General features: G+C 35.0%; 1 protein-coding gene across 17 annotated transcripts in view; it reads left to right on the plus strand.

Annotated features, from left to right (window-relative positions):
• The window catches only part of TPK1 (thiamin pyrophosphokinase 1), a 398,562-nt gene that overhangs the window by 214,026 nt on the left and 160,311 nt on the right, over positions 1–24,225 (plus strand). For all 17 annotated transcript variants that reach the window (XR_008473454.2, XM_054237592.2, XM_054237593.2 and 14 more), the window contains one exon: positions 2,957–3,052. Coding sequence is in view for 16 of the 17 variants with exons in the window: in XM_054237592.2 (XP_054093567.1) it covers positions 2,957–3,052 (96 nt within the window). In the remaining variant the exon portion in view is untranslated. The remainder of the gene's footprint in view (positions 1–2,956; positions 3,053–24,225) is intronic.

The following is a 24,225-nucleotide window of genomic DNA, read 5'->3' on the forward strand; positions in this document are numbered from 1 at the left end:
GCCAAGGCGGGTGGATCACGAGGTCAAAAGATCAAGACCATCCTGGTCAACATGGTGAAACCCCGTCTCTACTAAAAATACAAAAAGTTAGCTGGTCATGGTGGCGCGTGCCTGTAATCCCAGCTACTCAGGAGGCTGAGGCAGGAGAATTGCTTGAACACAGGAGGCAGAGGTTGTGGTGAGCCGAGATCGCGCCATTGCACTCCAGCCTGGGTAACAAGAGCGAAACTCCGTCTCAAAAAAAAAAAAAATCAATTTACGTAACAGAAAAAAATCGAAGATAGCAGTACTTGAAACAAAAATTCCCACTCTTTGGCATCATAAGTCTATTTTTTGTGCATTTCTATTAGGAAACGATTACAAACTACTTATTAGAGAATAATATTCTTAATTACCAAATTTCATGGCTTTAATATCTTCTCAGTCCTTGAATAGCAAGTATGAGGTTTTTCTTTTTTTTTTTTGAGAAAATATATCAGTGGAATTTTTTACAGCACCTCAGTGCTTCTGATGTTAGGAAATTGGGCTTCATATTAAAATAATCATAAATATTAATATATAGTAGGGGAGTATTGCTTGATACCTTATAGTATTTCTACGTTGTTTCTTGTTTGCAGGATCTTGGTAGTTTCTCATCTTCATCTTTCTGTTTTTCCTCTCTTAGATCTTGATATGTTACCCTAAGACCCAGAAAACAGTGGAAACATCTTTAGTTAGCCACAGGCCTGTTACTGCACTTTGGTTAAGATTTTGTTTTTCAGGTCTCCTTTCTAAGTGTTGGCAGCTGCCCTGCAACTGCTATTAGAGCTGTTTCCACTTCTAGTGAGTTTATTCTCAGTCTGTGTTGAGATTAGAACCATTTAAACTTGTGAATGGCTGCTGTTTATCAGTTAAATACCTTCAACGACTTTATAGAAATTCTTGAGTTAGATTCACTCTGAATTTTTCAGTGCTAACCAAGCATTTGTCCTGAACCAAGCATTTCTATGTGTTTATTGTAAATGATGAAGTAAAGTAAGATATTCCAGCCTTGCTCATATGTTTCAAGTAGGTTTTTTTTAAAATAGTATCATTCTTGTGAAACTAACTCTAGAGATCTTATATGATATTTTTCTATCAGCTATCTAAGAATATGTTTTAGTTGGTGAGGGTAAATAAATAGGATTTCTAGTCATGTCTTTGCTACTGATTACTACCTAGCTGTCCAATTGTCAGCAGGTCAATTTTTGTCTCTTGTTTTTATTTTCCTAATCTACAAAATGTGGCAGTGGGTACTAGATAGATTACTTCCTGAGTTTTGTTTAACTCTCATATTCTCCATGGCTCTCTATGTGGAATCTGTGAAGGTAGATAATGATCTATTAATCATTCATTATGTTGAATTTTCTATTTGCCTTTTAAATTTCAAAGAGGAAGACAATTTTTCATTGTCAAATATGGCATATTTAGCAATAAGATACTGCACGATTATACCTTCTAGCCAGTGTACATTTTTATAAATGTATTTGTAAAAATCCATTTTCTTCCTCAAGAATATTCTTTAAACATTTATTGAACATTTACTATGCAACAAACTGGTGCCTGGTACTGGAAACCATAATGAATGAAACTACCCTTGAGGAACTTTCAGTGTAAAGATTTTTGGTTTGTGGCAGTCTGTCCAACCCTGCTAATATTCCTGTATGCCCTGGCATATGCTGCTATCTTCCTTATTAGGAGTGTTAACCTGAGAAGGGTCACTTCTTTATGTCCTTGCTTGGTGATTATAGTAAATTTCATTGTTCTTGTAGGGTCAAGAAAGTATATGTCGATGATCATGTAAAGATGACATATATATCTTTTAGAGCATAATATATTTCCGAATGATGAGAAATTAATTTTTTCATTGGTCACTATATTGTAAGAGAGTCATAAATGAGTGAAGCACATGTTGAGCTTGACACATTTAAAGAGACCTTGAAGTAAAAGAAGAACCTTTAAATCTACCAAGAATAGTTCTTAGAATAATTTAAGAGGCAGTATGGGTGTTTTGTATCCTTGAAAACTCTTTGAATGGCAATTTTATATACTAGATTATATTTAACTTTCCCTTACTCAGCTGTTTGTCAGAGTCCAAGAATTGTTTTATCCCTGAATTAAGAAGTCTGAAGTCCCATCATGCTCACTTTATGTACCTTTGCTTCTGTATGACATTGGAGGAAAAGGTGTCATTTCAAAAATATGGCTTCTTTAGCCATCTAAGTTCACTAGTGCCAATAAACTGGCACTTTTGTGGCTTCATACTTATAAATATATTTCATTGTTTTTCACTGGGTAAGTTATCTTGTAGAGAGGGCAAAGAACTTATAAATTCACTTCATTATGTCCAATAGATAATCCAGGAGACATATTTACGCAGACATAGCTCTTTGTTCTGTGTCTCACAAGGGAGAAAGAGGCTTTTATAAAAGAATATTGTAGGACTGCTGACTTGATTTTACTTAAAATGTAAAGTTTTATTATTCAATATTAATATTAGTTTTTTTCATTCATGTAAACAAACTCATCAGTTCTGCTTAAAGAACTTCAAAGTTTCATCAAATACTTTCATTTTAATTTCAGGTAATTGAACTGCCAATATAATTTATTATACATGTGTCAAAGTCCTTATGTTAATCTTGAATGTCATCACATCAGTATTTTTAAAAGACCCATTAATGTAGTATAATCTGTACTTTTCTTAAATAAAATGATTGTCATAATCAGTCCATTATTGTAGCTCTCTAATACCATTTCTGAAATGTTTCATGATGTGAAATTAAAAAGATAATGATGATAATTCTAATGATATGGGAACAATAAAGGCATAATACGGTATATCTATTGATATGTTATCTTTACTTTTGTAGGTCTTGATCTTGTTCGTAAGAGTGAAATTACTTCTTATTCTTACCTTTTCTTTTGCTTTAATACGTAGGGATGTGAGCTTATTTCAACTCCTGATCAAGACCACACTGACTTTACTAAGTGCCTTAAAATGCTCCAAAAGAAGATAGAAGAAAATGACTTAAAGGTAATACATACACATATTTGGTGGTTATTACAAAGGATATGAAAAATGTGGCTTTTTTTCACTCTGCTGAAATGGATATTTACTTTTGTGCCTTTTTGTTGTTGTTGTTAAATTGCTGCCAGGTTTTTTTTTCTATATATCAGATAAATCTGTACTTAGCTGCCAAAACATTAGCATGTACATTTAAACCAGGGGACACAAACATCTTAGGGGCAAGGTACTGAAATGGGTGAACTGGACCATGTGTAAAGTAACCTACACTGGGAACTCATTCTTGCCCAAAAGTGACTATCTGCTGTTTGTCTCTAGTTGATTGTTGCCATAAAGAGCTATATGTATTTTTTACTATGTCTGTTTACATGTTGTATAGGCAAAACAAGCAAATGTGACCTTGATTTGGCCCACGGGCTATGATTGCAAATTTTTATATAAGCGAATATCAAATTTTTTTTAAGCCAGAGAAGAGTCTACTGCTTTGCATTATGTGCTCTTTAAGGTATCCAGTACTGATATTCACCTAGCATCTAAATCTTTAATTTCATTAATTGGTTAGTACACAAGTTTATTTTTTATTTTATTTTTTGAAACCTGCTGAAATGGCATGCAAAGTTTTTTTAGTCTGTGATTAATGAAAAGCTACAAAATTAAACCTGAAGCATTGAATGACTATTGACCTTTCCCCCGACCCCATTCAAGGGCAGTAAGTTTTAAGCTGAGATGAATGATCAATTGTGTAATTTTAAATCAAGAAAAGCAGGAAAACAGCTTTGTATATTAGAATGGTTTTGATACTACGAGTAACAGAAAACACATTTCAATCTGCTCTCAATAACCATGTGATATAGGTCAGTCTTGAGACAGAGCTCTATCAGAACTCATGCTCTTTCTCTTTTATTTATCCTTGCTCTGCTTCGTAGGCTTTGTCTTCACACTGGTTTCCCTGATTGTCCAGCCGCCACCTGCAGTAACATTTTACCCTTCACATATAGGGGGATTAAGGCATAGAGTTGGGGAGATACATCATTTCCCACCATCATCGGACTTAACCTTTAAGATCTCTCCATTAAACCGCTCTTACTTTTGGCAAAGGAAAATGAGAGAATCCTAACTGTCTTTGGCCGGAACCAGCTGTGGGATCAATCCATGTGGCTTATGTATTCAAACTACATGGTTAATACATATTTTGCAGGATGGGATAGATATCAGAGTGGCAGCTCTAACAAAAATTTATTAAACATAAACTCTAGCAATTTACTAAGTTGCAATAGTAAATTCTTTTCTCCCTTTGAAGTAAAACCTTGTTAACTATCACAATTGGCAAGTAGCGCAATCTGTGAACTCACCAAAATAATTGTGTGAACATTTCTTATCTCTGTTGTAGCTTTGCTGAACTCTATCAAATGTATTGTGCTATTTCCAGCAGTAAACTGCTATAATTAATTATTTGTTTAACGAAAGCAGAAAACAGCCAATTGAGATTTATTTCATCCAGATATCACTGATTCGATATTTCTTAGGAAAAAAATTGTAAATATTCGCAGCTTTGTTTTATTTTTCCCAGCACCTCCACTGACATGATTAAAAGCTAAGCCACAATTATGTGAGTCTAATGCCTTCCATGTAACCAATAGCATCTATACTACAATATTCTGTCACTGAGCCTTGAAACAAATAATCATATCGTAACAAGGCCCAAATCTAGAGAGAGCCTCAAACTGGGAGAAGAGGGTATGATCTGCAACCAAATTTAACAGTCTTAGCCAGTCTGGTGGGGAGTCTTGAAGCAAGACTAGCTGTTAGAGGACCGCTGCATTGGACAGAAATGGCAACAACCTTGTACTCCAACTGTGATTAGTCACAGACTAGAGGATGCTCAGGAGAAATGTAGACTTGGCTCAGAGGTTGCCAGGAAAGACTACAGACTCAATGGCATGATGTCCTGCCTCCTGAAGGGGTGGCAGCTGGGTGCCTCCACACAGCCTACAGTGAGTTCTTTTTTGAAGAACAGTGCAGTGGTTCACTGCCTATGCTGCCTTCAGGCCCTGACATGCCTTGGGGCCAAGGCGTTCTCCTGCCCCATCCTGCACCAGTATTTCTCCTTGATCCTAAAATATGCCGCATTTCCTCCTCTCTCCTGCTTGAACATGTTTTTGTGTATGTTGCACCCTCTACTTTGAATCTTATTTTTTCTTTTCTTTGTCTAAACCATGAATGCCAGAGGGTTTCCTTTTTTTGTGTGTGAGGTCTGGACATTTATTTATTTGTGTTTATATATTTTTTGTTACAGTAGGTTTTAGGGTACAAGTGGTTTTTGGTTACATGGATGAATTGTACATTGTTGAAGTGTGAGAGTTTAGGGTACCTGTTACCTTAGTAGTGTACATTCTACTCAATATGTAGTTTTCATCCCTCAACCCCCTCCCACCCTCTCCTTTTCTGAGTCTTCAGTGTCCATTATATCACTATGTGTTTGCATGGCTTAGCTCTCACATATAAATGAGAAAATGCAGTATTTGCTTTTCCATCTCTGAGTTACTTCACTTAGAATAATGGGCATGGCAGAGTTTGAGTGGCTGTCCTTAACTATCACTCCAGATTAGGTTTAGCTACTATACATTTCCATACCATCCTTTATTTTTTCTTTAGGGCATTCTGAAAAATTTTAATCATTTTACTAATTATTTCTAATTATTTGCCTAAAGTCATCCTTGCCAGCTTGACTGTACAGCCCATGAAGCTGAGCTCAGGTCTGCTTGTTCATAACTTGACAGCAGTACTCTGCGTATAAGAAGTACTCCTTGAAAGTGTGGTACCTTTTATGCACTACAAGAACACATAGGATAGTGGAATGTAACAGTTAGGAGACAGGCTTTTTAGAGAAGGCTGAGACGTGTAATAAGTAAATAGGAGCTAGACAGTGCATTAGTCCATTTTGTATTGCTATAAAGGAATACCTGAGGCTAGGTAATTTATAAAGATAAGCGTTGTATTTGGCTTATGCTTATGCTAGCTGTACAAGCATGGCATCAGAACCTGTTTGGCTTCTCATGACCCCTCAGGAAGCTTTTACTCATGGAAAAAGGAAAAGGGGCAGCAGACCTGTCACATGGCAGGAAGGGAGCAAGAAAGATGCCAGGGTCTTTGTAAGAACCAGTTCTCTTGTGAACTAATAGAGCAAGAACTTACTCATTAGAACAAAGGTTCAACATGAGATTTGGAGGGACAAACATCCAGACTATACCAGGCAGGAAAGGGGAGAAGAATGTTTCAAGAAGTACTATAGTGTAGAGAGAGTATGGATAGCACTTTGTATAAGTGGGTACAAATCCATCTCCATCCTCATAGGGTCCTGGCTGGGCCTTGAGAATTAAATTGACCTAAGATAGATTAACATGAGCAAAGCATCAAATTTTATTTTATACAAATTTTACATGGTAAGGGAGCCCTTATAAAGAAATTAAGACCCAGAGAAGTACTTAAAGCCAGTTACTTTTGTACTAGATTGGACAAAGAATAGTACATTGTGAAGAAGCATCTAACTTATGTGGGGAGGCTTAAAAGTTAAGAGTTATTTTTATCACAAGACAAGGATGCCCTTTCTCACCCTCACCACTCCTATTCAACATAGTATTGGAAGTTCTAGGCAGGGCAGTCAAGCAAGAGAAAGAACGAAAGGCTATTCAAATAGGAAGAGAGAAAGTCAAACTATCTTTGTTTGCAGATGACATGATCCTATATCTAGAAAACTCCATTGTCTAAAACTAAAAGCTTCTTCAGCTGATAAGCAGCATCTGCAAAGTACACTTTCAATGTACAAAAATCACTAGTGTTCTTATACACCAACAACAGGCAAGCTGAGAGCAAATCATGAATGAACTCCCTATTCACAATTGCCACAAAAAGAATAAAATACCTAGTAATACAGCTAATGAGGAAAGTGAAGGACCTCTTCAAGGGGAACTATAAATCACTGCTCAAAGGAATTAGAGATGACCCAAACAAATGGAAAACATTCCATGCTCATGGATAGGAAGAATCAATATTGTGAAAATGGCTGTGATGCCCAAAGTAATTTACAGATTCGATACTATTCCCACTGGATCACGGAGTAATAAAACTAACAACATATTCTTTACAGAAGTAGAAGAAAACTATTTTAAAATTCACATGGAACCAAAAAAAGAGTCCAAATAACCCAGGCATTCCTAAGCAAAAAGAACAAAGCTTGGAGGCATCACGTTACCTGACTTCAAACTATTATAGGGCTACAGTACAAGAACAGACACATAGACCCATGGAGCAGAACAGAAAACCCAGAAATAAGACCACACACCTACAACCATCTGATTTTTGACAAATCTGACAAAAACAAGCAATGGGGAAAAGATTCCCTATTTAATAAATGGTGCGGGGAGAACTGGGTAGCCATGTGCAGAAAACTGAATCTGGACCACTTCCTTACACTATATACAAAATTCAACTCAAGATAGATTAAAGACTTAAATGTAAAACCCCAAACTAAATACTCTAAAAGAAAACATAGACCATACCATTCAGGAAATAGGCACGGGCAAAGATTTCATGATGAAGATGCCAAAACCAATTGCAACAAAAGCAAAAGTTGACAAATGGTATGAAACTAAAGACCTTCTGCACAGCAAAATCAAGTATAAATAGAGTAAACAGACAACCTACATAATGGGAGAAAGTTTTTGCAATCTAGGCCTCTGATAAAGGTCTAATGTTCAGCATCTGTAGGGAATTTAAACAAATTATAAGAGAAAAACAACCCCATTAAAAAGTGGGCAAAGTGTTTATATTAAATCTGAGGAAATAGAATATCTATGAGCTTCCACCTGACTTTACATTTAACTTGGAAGGTCAACATTGTATTTTATTTGATGTTACAGCAAGAGAAAAGCAACATTAAAAGTTCGCTCTACCCATACTCCTGCCTCCATATGACATCATGAAGACTTTGTAAAATTTCTTCTGATAATACACATAGACTGTATCAAATCTTTATATGGCTCTTCTCCATCTAATAAATCATATAAAATTATTATATATTTTGCATTTCTACTTATTAAAAGTATAAATTTATAATCAAAGTATATTTTATAGTAGGAATCTTACCATATAATAAAATGTTAATTGTAATGTAAATGAAATGCAATATTGTATTTAATATGTTAAAGAACTATATGCTAGAAATTCACAGAATTTCAATTACGTCTGTCCTGATCCTAAAGGAGTTTACTATCTAGAACATGAGATTAATTTTTTAAAATTCCACTAAATTACCTTATTAGTTTATATACCCGTATCTAATTTAAACCTATTCACCCTTAACTTTATTCTTCTGCACAAGGATTCTCTGATACATGGGACTTTTTAAGGCTTGCTTTCATGTTGCCACATTGTTTATCTGTAACTGAGTCATGAATAATACATTATCAGGATGCCATCTGATACATCTGAGTCTTCAAAGGACACATATATTTTCAGATGCTGTGATATACACTTGAGATCTAAACCCTGGGATTTGGTGGAAAACATTAAAAGCTGTTTCTCTAAACATCTACAAATATAAGATGCACATTCTTTACAATAAAGGAGAAATACATCAAAATTATGAGGTCCTAAGAATAACAGGATAGGTCTCTTTAGGATATTTACTAGTATTATGTGGCAACAGAATCAGTTACTCCAATTTTAAATGTAGACTATATATTAGACAAAATTTCAGCAGAAAAGTTCCCATTAATTTCAATCTGAATGCTTTAGAGATTTAAACCAATACTAGTTTTATTTGTTAAAACCTCAATACATTTTAGCCCCTGTGTCTTTTGCCATGTTATTTCTTAAGCAGTTTTTAAATCAAATAATGCAGGATGGTGAATAGATTCTATGAATGAGGGCAAATGCCTACATTTTATATATATATATGTAGGCAAACACGGACACACATACACATACACATACACACAAATGACTCTGAAGTTAATACTACTAAAAGCCACAGGTTTATTACATATTATTCTATTTTTCTTAATAGGCTGGGTAAATACTGAATTGTCATTTACATATTTTTAAGACATTTCATGTCTACATTATTTGATTATGTCCAAATTGAAGTTCTTGACTCTTGACCATTAGATCTTTGTTAAGAATAGTCTTTGTATTTAATTTCTGCATGGCATTTCTCAGGTAGATACGTTATCTTTATACATCAGCAAACACTATGAGCTTAGAATTCTTTATTATATCCTCTAATTATCAGTATTGGATTTAGGTATACATTTTTTTTATAATGTATTAGTGGATTTGTTTCATGTTCATACTAAATATGAACATTCTCCTCAATTGAAAATAAAGTTTAAGGCTCAGCCTCATAAGAAGATCTGAGTCATGGGGTTGCAGGAAAAACCATGATAGTACTCCAAGAGATATCTTTCTAGTATTATATCTTGAAAGGAAAATATATGTGTGTGTTTGTGTAAAAATGTATTCTGAAAAGGAAAAAATAACTTTATAGTGGAAAAACCTGGCAGATACCAACCACGTTAATCAAGTGAACAAAATTAACTTCATTATATCATACTAATAACACCCTCCTATATGGATATAAGTTGAGAAGGGCACTTGTGGAGCTCTCTAAAATCCATTGTTTAACCTTTAAAATAGTCAAAGAACTCCAAATTGAAGAATATTACATAAAATGCCTGATCAACATTTTTAAGGCTAACAAAGAAAGACTGAGAAATTGTTATGGCCAGAGGAGATGAAGAAGACATGACAACTAAATGTGGTATGGTAAACTGATTTCCGTTATATAGTGAAAAAATAGGACATTAGTGGAAAGCCGTTGAAATGTGAATAAACTTGAAAGTGTAGTTAATAGTAGTGACCAGTGTCAGTCTTAGTTGTATCCTGTGTACCATGTTTAGACAAGATGTTAACACTGCTGAAAACCGGATGAAGAGTATATGCCTTGTACTATTTTTGGAACTTTTTTGTAAATCTAAAATTATTCCAAAACACAACACTTCCTTGAGAAAATATATACACTGTTTCAAATATGCTATTACCTTAGAACAAGTGTGATCTTTTTGTGACGTGGCTCACAGTAATATAGAATAAAGGCAAGTGTTTCTTAGTACTTAGGCAAAAAAACAATGCCTTTTATGGACTCTCCCACCTTTAAAATGTTTCCTCAGGAAATTTCAAATTGTAAGTTTCTGCTGAATATTTAGAAAACTGTTTTACATGAAAATTATGCCTGGTGGAAAATCTTAGCTAGACATTTGATGGTGTTTAAACTATGGAGACAGCCCAGATGCTCTCAACTTTTCCACTTTCCCGAGGGATAAATTTCAAAGTATAGTAAGACGCTATCAAATGTAGAACTGCCACTAGATAGGTTTTTATCAGGATTAACTCTAGAAGTACTGACCTATGTATTTCCTGCCTCTCCTTCTGGCCTGGCAGGCTCCATCCTGGTCTTCTTCAGCCTCTCATTTTCTCGTGGGCACTGCTGTGCTGACATTCTGACATACCTGACTTTCACCTCTTTATCTTGTTTCCATGGCCTTCACTTACCACTTCTGTGCCATTCATTAGCCCCTAATTTATACCTTTAATCCTAAACTCCAAAGCAGTTTTTCTACTTGCTAACTGGAAGACCAGAGGAACTTCCTTATATTGTCTAAAAGAAAATGCATCACTGTTCTCACAAGAATCTCATGTTGTCTTTTTGTATTTCCTTTCTCATTCAGTGGTGCCACCATCCACCTGCCTGGCAGAAACTTAAGAGTAACTTTATGTTAACTCTACCGTGCCTCGAGAGTTGGTCACAGTTCCTTGAAATTCTCCAGATCTTTCTCCTATGCTCACTTTTATCTTTGCAGTCTTGCTGCCACTATGTTAGTTCAAAACATTTGTCATTTCTCACTTGGGTTATTTTTTTAGCCTCTGCTTGCCCCCTTCAGTCCATTGTCTTGCCAAAATTCATATCATATATCTTAAATGTACATTTGCTTTAAATTTTTTATTGTCTCCCATTGTTATGTATTCAAGAAATATTTATTTAATGAATAAATGCATTTCCAATAACAATGCAAGTTCCAAAGGACATTATGCTAAACCTTAGCTGGGATGCAGAACTCTCTGCAGGATTCTTCTCGATGCCATGTTAATTCTCCTGTGACAGGTGTCCAGGTGCTTTAGCATCTTGCTTGTCTCTACCAATTATGATAATGAATATACTTATTATTGAAAGTAATAATACCACCTTAAGATTTAATAAAATGTTAATCTTTAAAGCACTGTAATTAGAAGTCAGTTATCAGGTGCTCAGAATAGGCCAGGCACTCTTTTTAGCTGCATGACAGGAGAAAGATTTTTAAGTTCTTTAAGCATTGATTTTCTCATCTGTAAAGAATACTAACCTACCTATAACAGCATTATGCGGTAAAGCACTTCAGTGCCTGACTCATAAGAAATCCTTATTTTAAAAATTGGCAATAGTAGTGGTAGTAATAGTAATACACTCTTGTGCAACTAAATCTAATATATTTTGTGGGGTAATATCACTTAAGATTTAGAGTATGTCTTAGAAATCTCTTAAATTAGTAACAGTTTATTATCCAGGTTCATGGGACTCTCAACATAGCATTGTGGGTGTTTTTGGACATAACTTTAATTTTACAAAACCTCTGAATATCAGAACCTTGAAGTAAACTGAGAACCTCTTACATGTTAAAGTATTTCCCAGGTGAGGTCTGGAACTACCCCTATTACCAGGGAACCAATATATATTAAATATATCTATATTTAATAGTGGAATCCAACAGAAAGTGAGATGCACAACCCAGCTAACTATTTTTGTACCTTGCCTTGGTGTGGAGAAGAAAGGAAGGATCTGCTGCTCTACCCTTGCTAATCCTAGTATGGACATTGGGTGCCTTATGCTTATGGAAGTATATATTACTCTAAGATTAGGCAAAAGTTCATGATAGAGTTCCACAGGCAAACTTCCTCCTCTTAGATACACTATAGAAGCTGGTAGGTATCTTCTTCCAGTCCGCTTAACAAACTTTTACTGAGTATCTGTTCTGTTTAAGTCTGTATGCTATGATTTCGAGACCAAGTCCATGAACTCAAACAGCCTTCAGTCTAATAGAGAAGACAGATTTACAGGTGACCATAGAATGATTCAGACTATTGTAATAAATACTGTAACTTGCCTCTACAGAATAGATTCAACTTCTTTTGGATAGATTACTCAGCAGTTATTTATATATAATTCCTCTTTGAGAAAATGGAATAATATAGTTTTTTTTTTTTTCCTAATGAATTTGCAGCTCGTGTTGAGGCCTTCTGTGAACACTATAGTTAAAGCAGCACCTCTCACTCTACCTCTTGAGTCCCTTGGTTGAGCCATCCTTGTATCTTCCCCTGCTCAATTTTCTTGTCACCATCTGACATACTATGTATTTGGGATATTTGTTTCTATTACATATTCACTCAGTATACTGTAGATGTCACAGGGACATGGAACTGTGCATGTTTGTTCTCTGCTGTGTTCTCAGCACTTCATACCTGGCACATAGTTGGCACTCCATAAATATTTATTAAATGGATGAGTAGTTACAAATACAGAAGAATCTTTTTGTAACAAACTCTTATCAAATGTTAGCAAACATGAAGTATTTGCTTTAACTTAATAAGGCTTATTCTAGTGTCACAGATCTTATCTATTGAGAAATTTTTTATTTTGTCAGTACCTGGAAATATTCATTATTATATCTACTATTATATGCTTATATATAATTATATTTTAAATGGTTATGTATCCACTAATATAAGATTATATGTGATTATTTGATTATAAATACCTTCAGTATTTATACATATAACAGAGGATCTTCAGTAGGATGGGTGTTGTGTTTAAGTAAAAACTGTGCCGTTCAATAATATCTCCCTCTCATTTCCTTACTTGGTATTTTATAACTTTTGGGACCTGCTTCTTCCAAGTTCTAAGTTACTTGTAAAAGTCAAGAGCTAAAACATGAGAATATGTAAAGCTTGTCTCATATGCCATTGCCAATGTAAGTTTGACAATAATAAATTTTGCTTTCTTGAATAAGAAAGAATAAAAGCAATACTGTTCATTTCCAACATCAGCTCTATAACAGAGGCATTGTAATACTTACATAGCAAGTTTCACTACCTTTTTTGCCTGTGCCTGTGTGCCTCAAAGGGATATGGTAAGCTTAAATAGATAATTTTTATAAAATTCTAGAAAGTAACATGACACACATATTCATTTATATATATTATTCAGTTACCCACAAATATGTCGACATAGACCACGCCTTGCTTTTTTGTATATAACAACAGTTTTCTGTTTGTTGAGTACCAAGATAACTACTTACGTGTTCAGATTTTGGAACAAATGCAGTGCAAGCTAAGTATCAGAGAAAGAAGCAAAGAGAAGGAAAAGATTTCTGGGCATCAGCCTGTGTTAGCAGGCTATTTCCTAGATCATTTTGGAGAAGCCTTCAAAAGAGGAATTCGCATCTCTGTTTCTCCTTCTTAGAGACCAGCAATCTTTTTTATAGTGCTGTGCAACAAGAGAAAATAGATAAACCCAGTGCTTTGAAGTGACTTGGGAGATGTTGCTACGGATATAAAAAGCTTACTACCTTAGAGGCTGTGGCAACCTAATCCATCCCTGCCGGAGGAAAAACATGCTTTTTATAGGCCCCAAGACAAGGGTTAAGTTTATCTGCTTACCAGGACTCTCAGTCTGATGACTCACTTGCCAGATAAAATTTCTTATTAATGAAGAGAATTCCAGATTTGGTTGGTGTGGGGCTTCTCTGCAAATGACATTCTGACCTTACATGAAAAGGAGGATTTTATTTTGAATTACAGCATCGTGAGAATGCAGAAACTGAAGATGGAGAAGGAAACTATGTACTGAGGACTTAAGTAAGAATAACACACATATAATAGAGCATCCTGAAATTACTTAGATTATAAAATTTGTCTTCATTCTGTATATTCCTTAGCCAGAAATGTTACATGTGATAGTGCCTGTATCTATAATTATTATTGTCCACAATGATAATAGCATCTATATTTTTAAGAAATGTTTTGGGCTGGGCCCAGAGGCTTATGCCAATAATCTCAGCACGTTGGGAGGCTTGGGAAGAGGATTGCTTGAGCCCAGAAGTTTGAGACCATCCTGGGTAATGAGACCCCGTCTCTAAAAACAACAACAAAAAAATTAGCAGGGTATGGTTGTGCATGCCCAGCTACTTGGAAGGCCAAGGGGAGAGGATAGCTTGAGCCTTGCAGGTCAAGGCTTCATTTTAGCCATTATCCACAGCACTTCAGTCTGGACAATAGTGTGAGACCCTGTCTCAAAAAAAAAACAAAATACATGTTTTGCTTCTAGTTGAAGTCATGACTGTAAAACTGGAATGATGTTACTGCTCATTACAAGTCTGTGCATGTCAGATCAATATATTTTTAGTGGCAATTAAATAGGTAATGAAGAAAAGAGATACATGTAATTTTTTGCTTTGTGTTAGGCGATGAGCCTAGGTATCTCAGAAAGTTCCATTTAAATTAAAGAGGAAGATGGAATTCTATAGTACTCACTCTCTATCCATCTCCTCTGTTAGTAGCTGGAAGTAGAAGATGTTTCTGTTGTGTCCATGACCCTCTGTTTGCCCATTTGTAGTTAGAACTCTATAGTTAACATGCTGTTTCAGAACAGAAAATGGCATTCTAAAATCCAGATGCATACTAGGTTCTTTCCTGAATCTGCTGTGTATCTTCCCCAGTGAACATATATATCGATGTATATAACCCTCAATATGAACAACTGGATCAGAATGTCTTGAAATATATTAGGAAATAGGAATATATAAATCAAATTATATTGATTACAATTTAATTCTGTTATCTATTTCTACTAGAGGGCTTAGATACCTATAAGATTGACCCTAAAGATTCTGATATTTTGTAAAGCATTCATATGAATAAAGGGAATTATTTTAGAAAGGAAACTATTATTGAAGAAATATTTTATCCCAGATTAAAGATTTACTGTGATGCTCATGGATATGGATTATGTTTAAGCAAAATAGCAAATAGTGTTGCTTATCACTTTAAGTCAACCTGGGGGTGATGAGGTGATCAACTTATGAAGCAAACTTACTGCATTGCAAGAAAAAGTAATCTCACACAATAACATGTTTAACATTCTTATTTGGCATGATAAAATGGTCCAGTGCATATCTAGAAACCTGAGTGTTAATGACAAAGTGCAAAATTTGCAATCAAAATGCTCTCTATTCTCCCAGAAGGTGGAAAAGAGAGAATTAATGTAAACTCTGTATATTACACCAGATTGCTAGACCTAAGGATTACATTACAGCCAGTCTGATGGCCACCTATTATAACCGGGCAATAAAAAGTGAAGAGAGTTTTAAACCACTAAACTTTGGGGAAAATAATACACCAAAACTACTACAAATAGCCAAACCTAATTTATCGAGACACGGAAGCCAAGTGTTTCATGTATCACTTTCAATGACACTATGCAACTAAGACTTATTTCATGGATAAATTCAAGCAAGAAATGTTCTTAGATTAAAACAAATCATGTTGATGAAAGAGAGGATAGTTGCTATTAAGAAATGATCACAAATACAGATAGACTAATCTCCTGGGACCAAAGCATATCTTTATCACAGTCAATCAGTTCCAAAGTGGCTTGGAAAATTATCTGTCTTTTGTCAGCTTGGTCACTGGTGGGTGTGACTGAAGAAAGAGGATACAGATTCTGAGTTATCATAACTCATTTTCCATGGGAAGGGAAGGAATGAGTGGTTAGTGTTCTTTCAGGTATTCAACTTTAGCAGGGCATTATGTATGTTAGAGAATTTTTAGCCAGAGTAAAAAATACTTGGTACTATTTGAGTAGGACTTCAACAATACATTTTGGGATGTTTTCAGTTGTGTACCAAGCAACATTTATATAATAAAATTGGAATATCCTTTCAAAATTTATCTCCAAATAGCTAATTGTTTCTGAATATGATATGTCATATTTTATTTTTCATTTTGCACTAAACACCTAGTGTGTTGAAGATGCTATGCTAGGTATTATGGCCATTTTAAACCACAAACAATGGCTCTTTCCATTCCTTATAACCCCTGTAATTCAAAAGGAATACACTTGAATTCCCCAAAATAACTTCATATCCTGAGAATGTGAGAGATCTGGACACCATAATTACCTCTGGTAGGTTTTACAATGTCCATGCTATTTATACAGACCCTGATTTTATGTAATGTTATTTACTCATAGTTCTTACTCTTCTCCTCAAAGAATTTAATTTTCAGCAAAGATAAATTGAATAAAATTGTTTAAAAAATAAAAGCTTCCCAAAAGGGTGTGCTTCTTAAATTCCATTCAACTCTCCTTTCCACTTGCTCTTGATATAGGGAAATGTAAATACATGCATGTTTGCTCTTCCTGTCCTTTGGTGCATCTATAGGGGAAGAAAAATAACACATTTTTGGTTTATATGGAAAAAAATGTCCCATCTGTAGGGATCTCATTGATCTGGCTTGAAAACCTATAGTCTAGTTAATCAAGGAAATATCAATATTTGAGACAGCTTTGTGAGGAAAGCACTATTATTACAACCAGGCTTGAAATGTTTAATTAAAAGATTCAAAATCCTTGGCCAGGGTGAATCAGAAAAGCTTTTCACTGTTCAGGGAGTGAACTCAGTCATTGTTCATAACCAGAGTACCTGAAGTTAAAGTGCTTTCAGATATTCTTTGAAGCAACCTGAGGGTAAATAAAAGCACAACCATGATAAAAGCACTGCATCCAGTGCACCTGGGGAGTGCTCTAAATGAGGAGAAATGTCACAGCAGTCATCAGAGTTAGGTTGTTTGGGGTCAACATATGAAGAATCTTTAATTTCTAGATAAGAAATTTGAGCCTTGATATATAGATAATGGTAAGCTATTAAAAAATTTTGAACAGAAAATCATAAGGCAATTTAGAAAAATAATGTAATGGTTGTGTGCCAGCTGCATTGAAGGATGGAAAATCTAATTACATTAATAAAAGAACCAATTACAATGTTCTTTGAAGAATAATACTTTAGTCATTTTTTCCATTAAGAATTTGAGAAAGGAATAGAGACTTCAGAAATTAGCCTTAAAAGTATATACTTGATGCTGATTGATCTTTTTTGACAAAATCAAAACCTCAAAACTGTATGTATTCAGCTAACAAACATTTGTTATGCATATGTGAGACACTCTAATAAGTATTATAGATTGAGAAATGCACACTGAGTGAGACCCAGTTTCTAACTCTAAGACTTTCCTGTCTTTTGGAGTAGATGTACTTAGTGCCACAGTAGAATTTTAATAGGATGGGTGAGAAGCAGGTTGGAAGCAAACGTTTTCTAGTCTAGAGTGTTCAAAGACTCCTTCCTAGTGGAGGTGGTCAGTCTGATGAATCTTGAAGGTATAGTAAGGGCTAACCAGAAAAAGGGTAGTGTTTATTTTGAGTATTGGAAGTTAAAGGTAAAACCCTGAAGTCTGGGATGTCAAAGAATAGGCAGTACTGAGAGAAAGTAATAATCACACATACATCCTTGGTTCAGGCAGTATGCCCATTTGCTTCCTTTAACAGGCTAGAGAACTTTACTGGTATCTGTCAGTCTCTCCTGGACTCTTCCACTGCAGGTTCCTATCTAGTGTGTCAGGGACCTCTGCAGCAAAACTTTCTTCTTCCACTTATGCAAGGAAGTTGGAGTCCCTTGGCTTAGCTCTCCAGAGAGGTACAGGGGCGTCAGTGCTAGAAGATTAATATGGGTATAGACTGCCTGGGATTTTATGCTAAAACTTTTACCAGGGGTTATGGTTTATAGCAGACACATGTCAGGTCTTAGCACAGATCCTCATCACAGCTCCCATAGTTTTTCAAATGCAAATAAGCCTGTATACATTGCTCATTCTTCATGTTTGTGTCTCTTCTCCTTTTTGAAAAATACTTTTTAAAAATAATATGTTGAAAAAAAAGATTTATTAATAAACGTGTCATAGACTGTTTGTGCCCACCCCAAATTCATATGTAGAAATCCTAACCCCCAAGTGTGATTGTATTAGGAGGCTGGGCCTTTGGAAGGTAATTAGTTCATGAGGGTTGAGGCTTTATGAATTGGATTAGCCCTTATTTAAAAAAAAAAAAAAAAGAGCTTGTTCCTCTCTCAGTACTCTCTGTCATGCCCATGTGAGGATGCAATGGATAGGTGGCTATCTGCAAACCAGAAAGAGGGTCCTCATCAGAACTGAGTCTGCTGACACCTTGCTCTTGGGCTTCACAGCTTCCAAAACTGTGAGAAATAAATGTTGTTTAGCTACTCCGTCTAGTTTGTTATAGCAGCCCGAGCTAAGACAACACGTTTATAACATTTCTTAATAACACTGTGTTAACAGTTTAGCAAAGTAGGATGAAAGCACTCTATCCAAACAAGTTCACTTTTTTTAGGTGGTGGAGGTAGGGTCCTTTGGAAGTATTTACAGTAGTTATATGCTTTACAAAGAAAGGAGAGAAAAGGTGACAGTCCAAGCACTAAAGTTTGAAATCTTGTTGTGTTTTCTGAGAATTTTTTTTTTTTTGAGACAGAGTTTTGCTCTTGTTGCCCACGCTTGAGTGCAATGGCGCAATCTCAACTCTCTGCAACCTGTGCCTCCCAGGTTCAAGCAGTTCTCCTGTCTCAGCCTCCCAAGTAGCTGGGATAACAGGCACATGCCACCATACCCAGATAAATTTTGTACTTCTAGTAGAGACGGGGTTTCATCATATTGGTCAGGATGGTCTCAAACTCCTGACCTCGGGTGATCTGCCAACCTCGGCCTCCCAAAGTGCTGAGATTATAGGCATGAGTCACTGTGCGCAGCTGTTTTCTGAGAATTAAAGTATGGTTATTCCTTGGTATCTATGGGGGATTTGTTCCAGGACCTACCATACATACTAAAGTCTGTGGATGCTCATGTCCCTGATAAAAAATGGCATAATATTTGCATATAACTTATGTACATCATTCTGTATACTTTGTCATCTCTGATTATTTATAAAACCTAATGTAAATGTCAATGCTACGTAAATAATTGTTATACTGCATTGTTTAAAGAATAATGGCAAGGAAAATAATCTGTCCATGTTAAGTACAGACACAATTTTTTCTCTGAATATTTTTGATCCACAGTTGGTTGAATCTTATGGATGCAGAATCCATGGATACAGAGGGCCGATTGTATTTCTAGAATGTAAATGTGGGATGGGAGTTGAAGGTGTGATTTGTGGGATGGAACTGGAGGCAAATGGACTTTATCTTGTGGAGCCTGGAGAACCAATAATTAATTTTAAGCAGAACATGGGCAAGGTCACATTTAATATTTGGAAAATTTACTGTCATAACCAATTGAAAGATTGCTTGGTTATAGAAGCAGCATTGTAGATAAGAAGGCCAGTGGAATTGTCCATGTGCGAATTATGATTTCTGAAATGAGGCTGTGACAGGGATGATGAAGTAAGAATTATTTGAGAAAAATCTAGAATTTCCTTGGATTTTTTATCTGTGAATGGAAGCCTCAAAATGTTGCCATTGTAAGAGGCATTACTTTTTTCTAACCCAAACAGGACCTTGCGTTATAATGTAGCCTGTTTGAAATGGAAACAGGATCCCTGCAGTTGTGCTTCCACAGCCTGACAAGGCACAACTAGGTATACCCTGTGTTTGTCCATGTAGCATACCTTGATACTATAAAATATGAGATCTTTACTTTCTCTGTTTTCTCATTGTACTTCATATTAATCAGAATTATTTTGTAGGCTTACTAAAACATGTTTTAGTACTGCTTTTTTGTTTGTTTTTGATCAGATTATTTGTTCTTGGTCTATCTTAATCCCACTCATTCCTCCAAACCCTGCATTGGCTCTTCCGTCTTCCAACTGTAGGATCAAACAAACCAGGAATTCCATTATTCTATGGAAGCTTTACTAGACTGCAGTGCACATCTTTGAGATTTAAAGGAGGCTTATTAAGCATGCTGTGAATTTTTTTTGTACCCTACCTAGTATTTAATTTTGTTAAGTTGGCTATACTAATGTTGTAACTCTCCAGTAGGAGAGTAAACATGTGCCTTGGTTTACATGGGATAGCCCCAGTTTATGCTTGTCTTCTTGGTGTAATTGTTTATAATGCCCCCTTTTTACTTTCGAAAGTGTCTCAGTTTGCACATTAAATTGTGTGATCACCCTATCTATCAGGGAAAGCCACAGAGAAATTGTCCATTTATGCATCCCTAGAATTCAATTTATGGAAAGTAAATGTAATTAAAATATGCTGACAGCCACTGTGCTTGCTGTAGACTGCATGTATACTCTAAGTCTTTTTTTTAGGACAAATGGAGAAAAACTTCTCATTTGTTTACTAAAAGATTTTTAATGCTATAATAGAAAAATGAAATTGCTTCCCTTTTGGTGCTATATAGTCCTCAACCAGTCATGTCATGATTCTATTAAGGTAAATAATGCAAAGCTGAGTTTTGCATTTATTTTCTTAAAATACATGTGACGACTATTTATTATGGTGGAAAACAGAGAACCTTATGTGCACTTATAAGTGAAAAGAATCTTGAAAAATATGGCCATGAATTTAGTGCATCCCCTACCATTACAGATGAGTGACCCAGATCACAAGGAGGTCATGTAACAAATGTGGTTCCATGGCTAATTAAGTAGCATACATGCTATAGTCAGATCTCCAGTGTTTTGATCCAGGGTTTCAAGGTTCTGTTTGCTAGATGGAATTACATATGAAAGCACAGGCCACCTTTATTCCCATCATACTCATCTTGTAAACCAAAAAATCCATGTAAAATATCCTGACCTTAGAGTAGGAAATATATGGAAAGCAGTCAGAAATTGGTATTTTACATTTTATATATTTAAAATATGGCACAATAGGTATGTGCTGAATACCTTTATGTATGTGTGCACAAATGTTTTTTAACTTGTTAAGTTACTATATGTTTATGGGGCACAAAGTGATATTTTGATACATGTATATACATTGTAGAATGATCAAATAAGGATAATTTGAATATCCATCACCTTAAATATCATTTCTTTGTGATGAGAACATTTAAAATCCTCTATTTTACCTATTTTGAGCTATATAATACTTTACTAACCATCATCACTGTGCTGTGCAATAGAACACCAGAAATTATTTTTTCTAACTGTAACTTTGTACTTATTGACCAGTGTCTTTTCCCCCCACCCACCAGCCTCTGATAATTACCATTTTACTCTCTACTTCTATGAGTTTGAATTTTATAGATCCCATGTATAAGTGAGATCTGACAGTATTTGTTTCTTTTTTTCTGGATTGTGTAGGTTAATTCGTGTCACAAATTATAGAATTTCCTAGTTTTTTTTTAAGGCTGAATCGTATTCCATGATTTATATATATCACATTTTTTAACCCATTTGGTGGATACACTATTGTGAATAATGGCAATGAATGTAGGAATGCAGACATCTCCTCGGCATACTGATTTTCATTCCTTTGGGCATATCCCAGTAGTGGGATTGCTGGATCATACCATGATTCTGTTTTCAGTTTTTAGAAGAAATTCCATACTTTTTTTTGAAAAATAGCAGTACTCATTTGTAAAACCACTAACAGTGTGTGTATAAGTGTTCTCTTTTCCTCACATCTTCACCAACACTTATCTTTCAGCTTTTTGATAATAGCCAATCTGAAAGTTGTGAGGTAATAACTTATTGTGGTTTTAATTCACATTCATCTGAATGATTAGAAAATGTTGAACATTTCTTCACATATCTGTTGGCCATTTCTGTGTTTTCTTTTGAGAAATGTCATCAAATTTTTTGCCTGTATTTTAAAAGGTTGTTTGCTATCTTGTTACAGAGTAGTCTGATTTTTTGTATATTTTGAATAGTAGCCCCTTATGATTTGGGGTCATTATCTAAGAAGTTTTTACCCCAAACAATATCAGTCATAGAGCTTTTTCTCCATATTTTATTCTTATATTTTATAGTTTCTGGTCATATGTGTAAGTCCTTAATCTATTTTGAGTTGATTATTTTATATGGGGTGAGGTTACAGCCCAAACAACTCCCAGACTCAAGAGATCCTTCTGCCTCACCTTCCCAAGTAGCAGGACTATAGATGCATGCAACCATAAACAGCTAATTTTTTTAACCTTTTTTGAGGGTGTGGGGTACAGATGGGGTCTTGCTATGTTGCCCATGCTGGCCTTGAACTCCTGGCTTCAAGCAATCCTCCTGCTTTGGCCTCCATAACTTTTGAGATTACAAGCGTGAACTACCATCCCTACCTTCCAATTTCTTTCTTTCATATGTAGATATCTAGTTTGCCCAGCATCATTTATTGAAGGTAGTATACTTTCTCCAATGTGCGTTCCTCACATTTTTGTTGAAAATCAATTGACCATAAATGTGTGGGTTTACTTCATGGCTCTCTATCCTATTCCATTGGTTGATATATCTGTTTTTATGTCAATATCATGCTGTTTTGATTACTATAGCATTGCAATATATTTTGAAATCTGGTAGTGTGATACCTCCAGCTTTGTTATTTTTATGGAAGATTGCTTTGTCTATCTGGTCTTTTGTGACTCCATATGAATTTTAAGAATTTTTTTTCTATTTCTGTGAAGAACTGCATTGGAATTTTGAAAGGGATTATATTGAATCTATAGATCATTGTGGGTAATACGGACATTTAAACAATTCTTCTAACTCAAGAATGTGGGATATCCTTTCATTTATTTGTGTCATCTTTAATTTTTTTATTAATGTTTTAAACTTTTTAGTATGCAGATCTTTCACTTATAATTTGGTTAAATTTACTCCTAAGTGTTTTTTTGATCCTATTACTAATGGGATTATTTTCTTCTTTTTCAGACAGTTCATTGTTACTGCATAGAAACGATTGATTTTTTATTTTGCATCCTACAACTTTACTGAACTTATTGGTTTAAACTATTTTTGGTAGATTCTTTAGGGTTTTCTATATATATTAATAAAATCATGACATCAACAAATGGATACAATTTCACTTCATCTTTTCCTGTTTGGATGCTTTTTATTTCTTTCCCTTGCCTAATTGCTCTGGTGGCTAGGATTTTCAGGACTAGTGCCATTTTGTTCACTGTTTTCTGTAGAGCAGTTATATTTTAGGTCTTCTGTTCTTTTTTTCCTCTTGTGTTCTTCCTTTGTAGTTTGATGATTCCCTCAGTAGTATGCTTTAGATCCTTTCTTTTTACCTTTTGTGTATCTCTTATAGGACTTTGCTTTGTAGTCACCTAAGGCTTACATAAAATATCTTATACTTAAATCTGGCTATTTTAAATTGATAACTTAATTTTGATCACATACACAAACTACACATTTACCCTTCTACTTCCCACATTTTATGTTTTTAATGTCCTACTTTATATTTTTCTGATACATAATCACTTGAAAAATTATTAAAGCTGTAGTTTTATTTTTAGTAATTTTGTCTTTCGTCCCTTATACTAGAGGTATAATTGTTTACCAAGCACTTTTTTGGTGTTGGAGTGTATTGAATTTGACAGCATACTTGATTTTATACTTTCATATATTTTAATATTACTAATTCGTGTTCTCTTCTTCTGCTTGAAGAACTCCCTTTGGCATTTCTTGTAAGGTAAGTCTAGTGGTGATAAGCTTTCTCAGTTTTTGTTTGTCTGAGTAAGTCTTTATTACCTCTTCATTTTCAAAAGACAAGATTGCTGGGAGTAGTATTCTTGGTTGACAGAACAACCCCCATCCCCCTTCAGGATTTTGAATATATCATTTAACTCCCTTCTGGTCTGCAATATGTCTGCTGAGAAATACACTGATAGTCTTATGGAGATTCCTTTACATGTGACAATTCACTTTTTCCTTGCTGCTTTCAACACTCTTTTACTTTTGACAATTTGACTATGCTGTGTCTTGGTGTGGGTCTCTTTTGGATTTATCTTATTTGATTTATCTTGGG

The sequence above is a fragment of the Callithrix jacchus genome, chromosome 11 (genome assembly GCF_049354715.1).
Source record: "Callithrix jacchus isolate 240 chromosome 11, calJac240_pri, whole genome shotgun sequence".
Taxonomy (NCBI): Eukaryota; Metazoa; Chordata; class Mammalia; order Primates; family Cebidae; genus Callithrix; species Callithrix jacchus.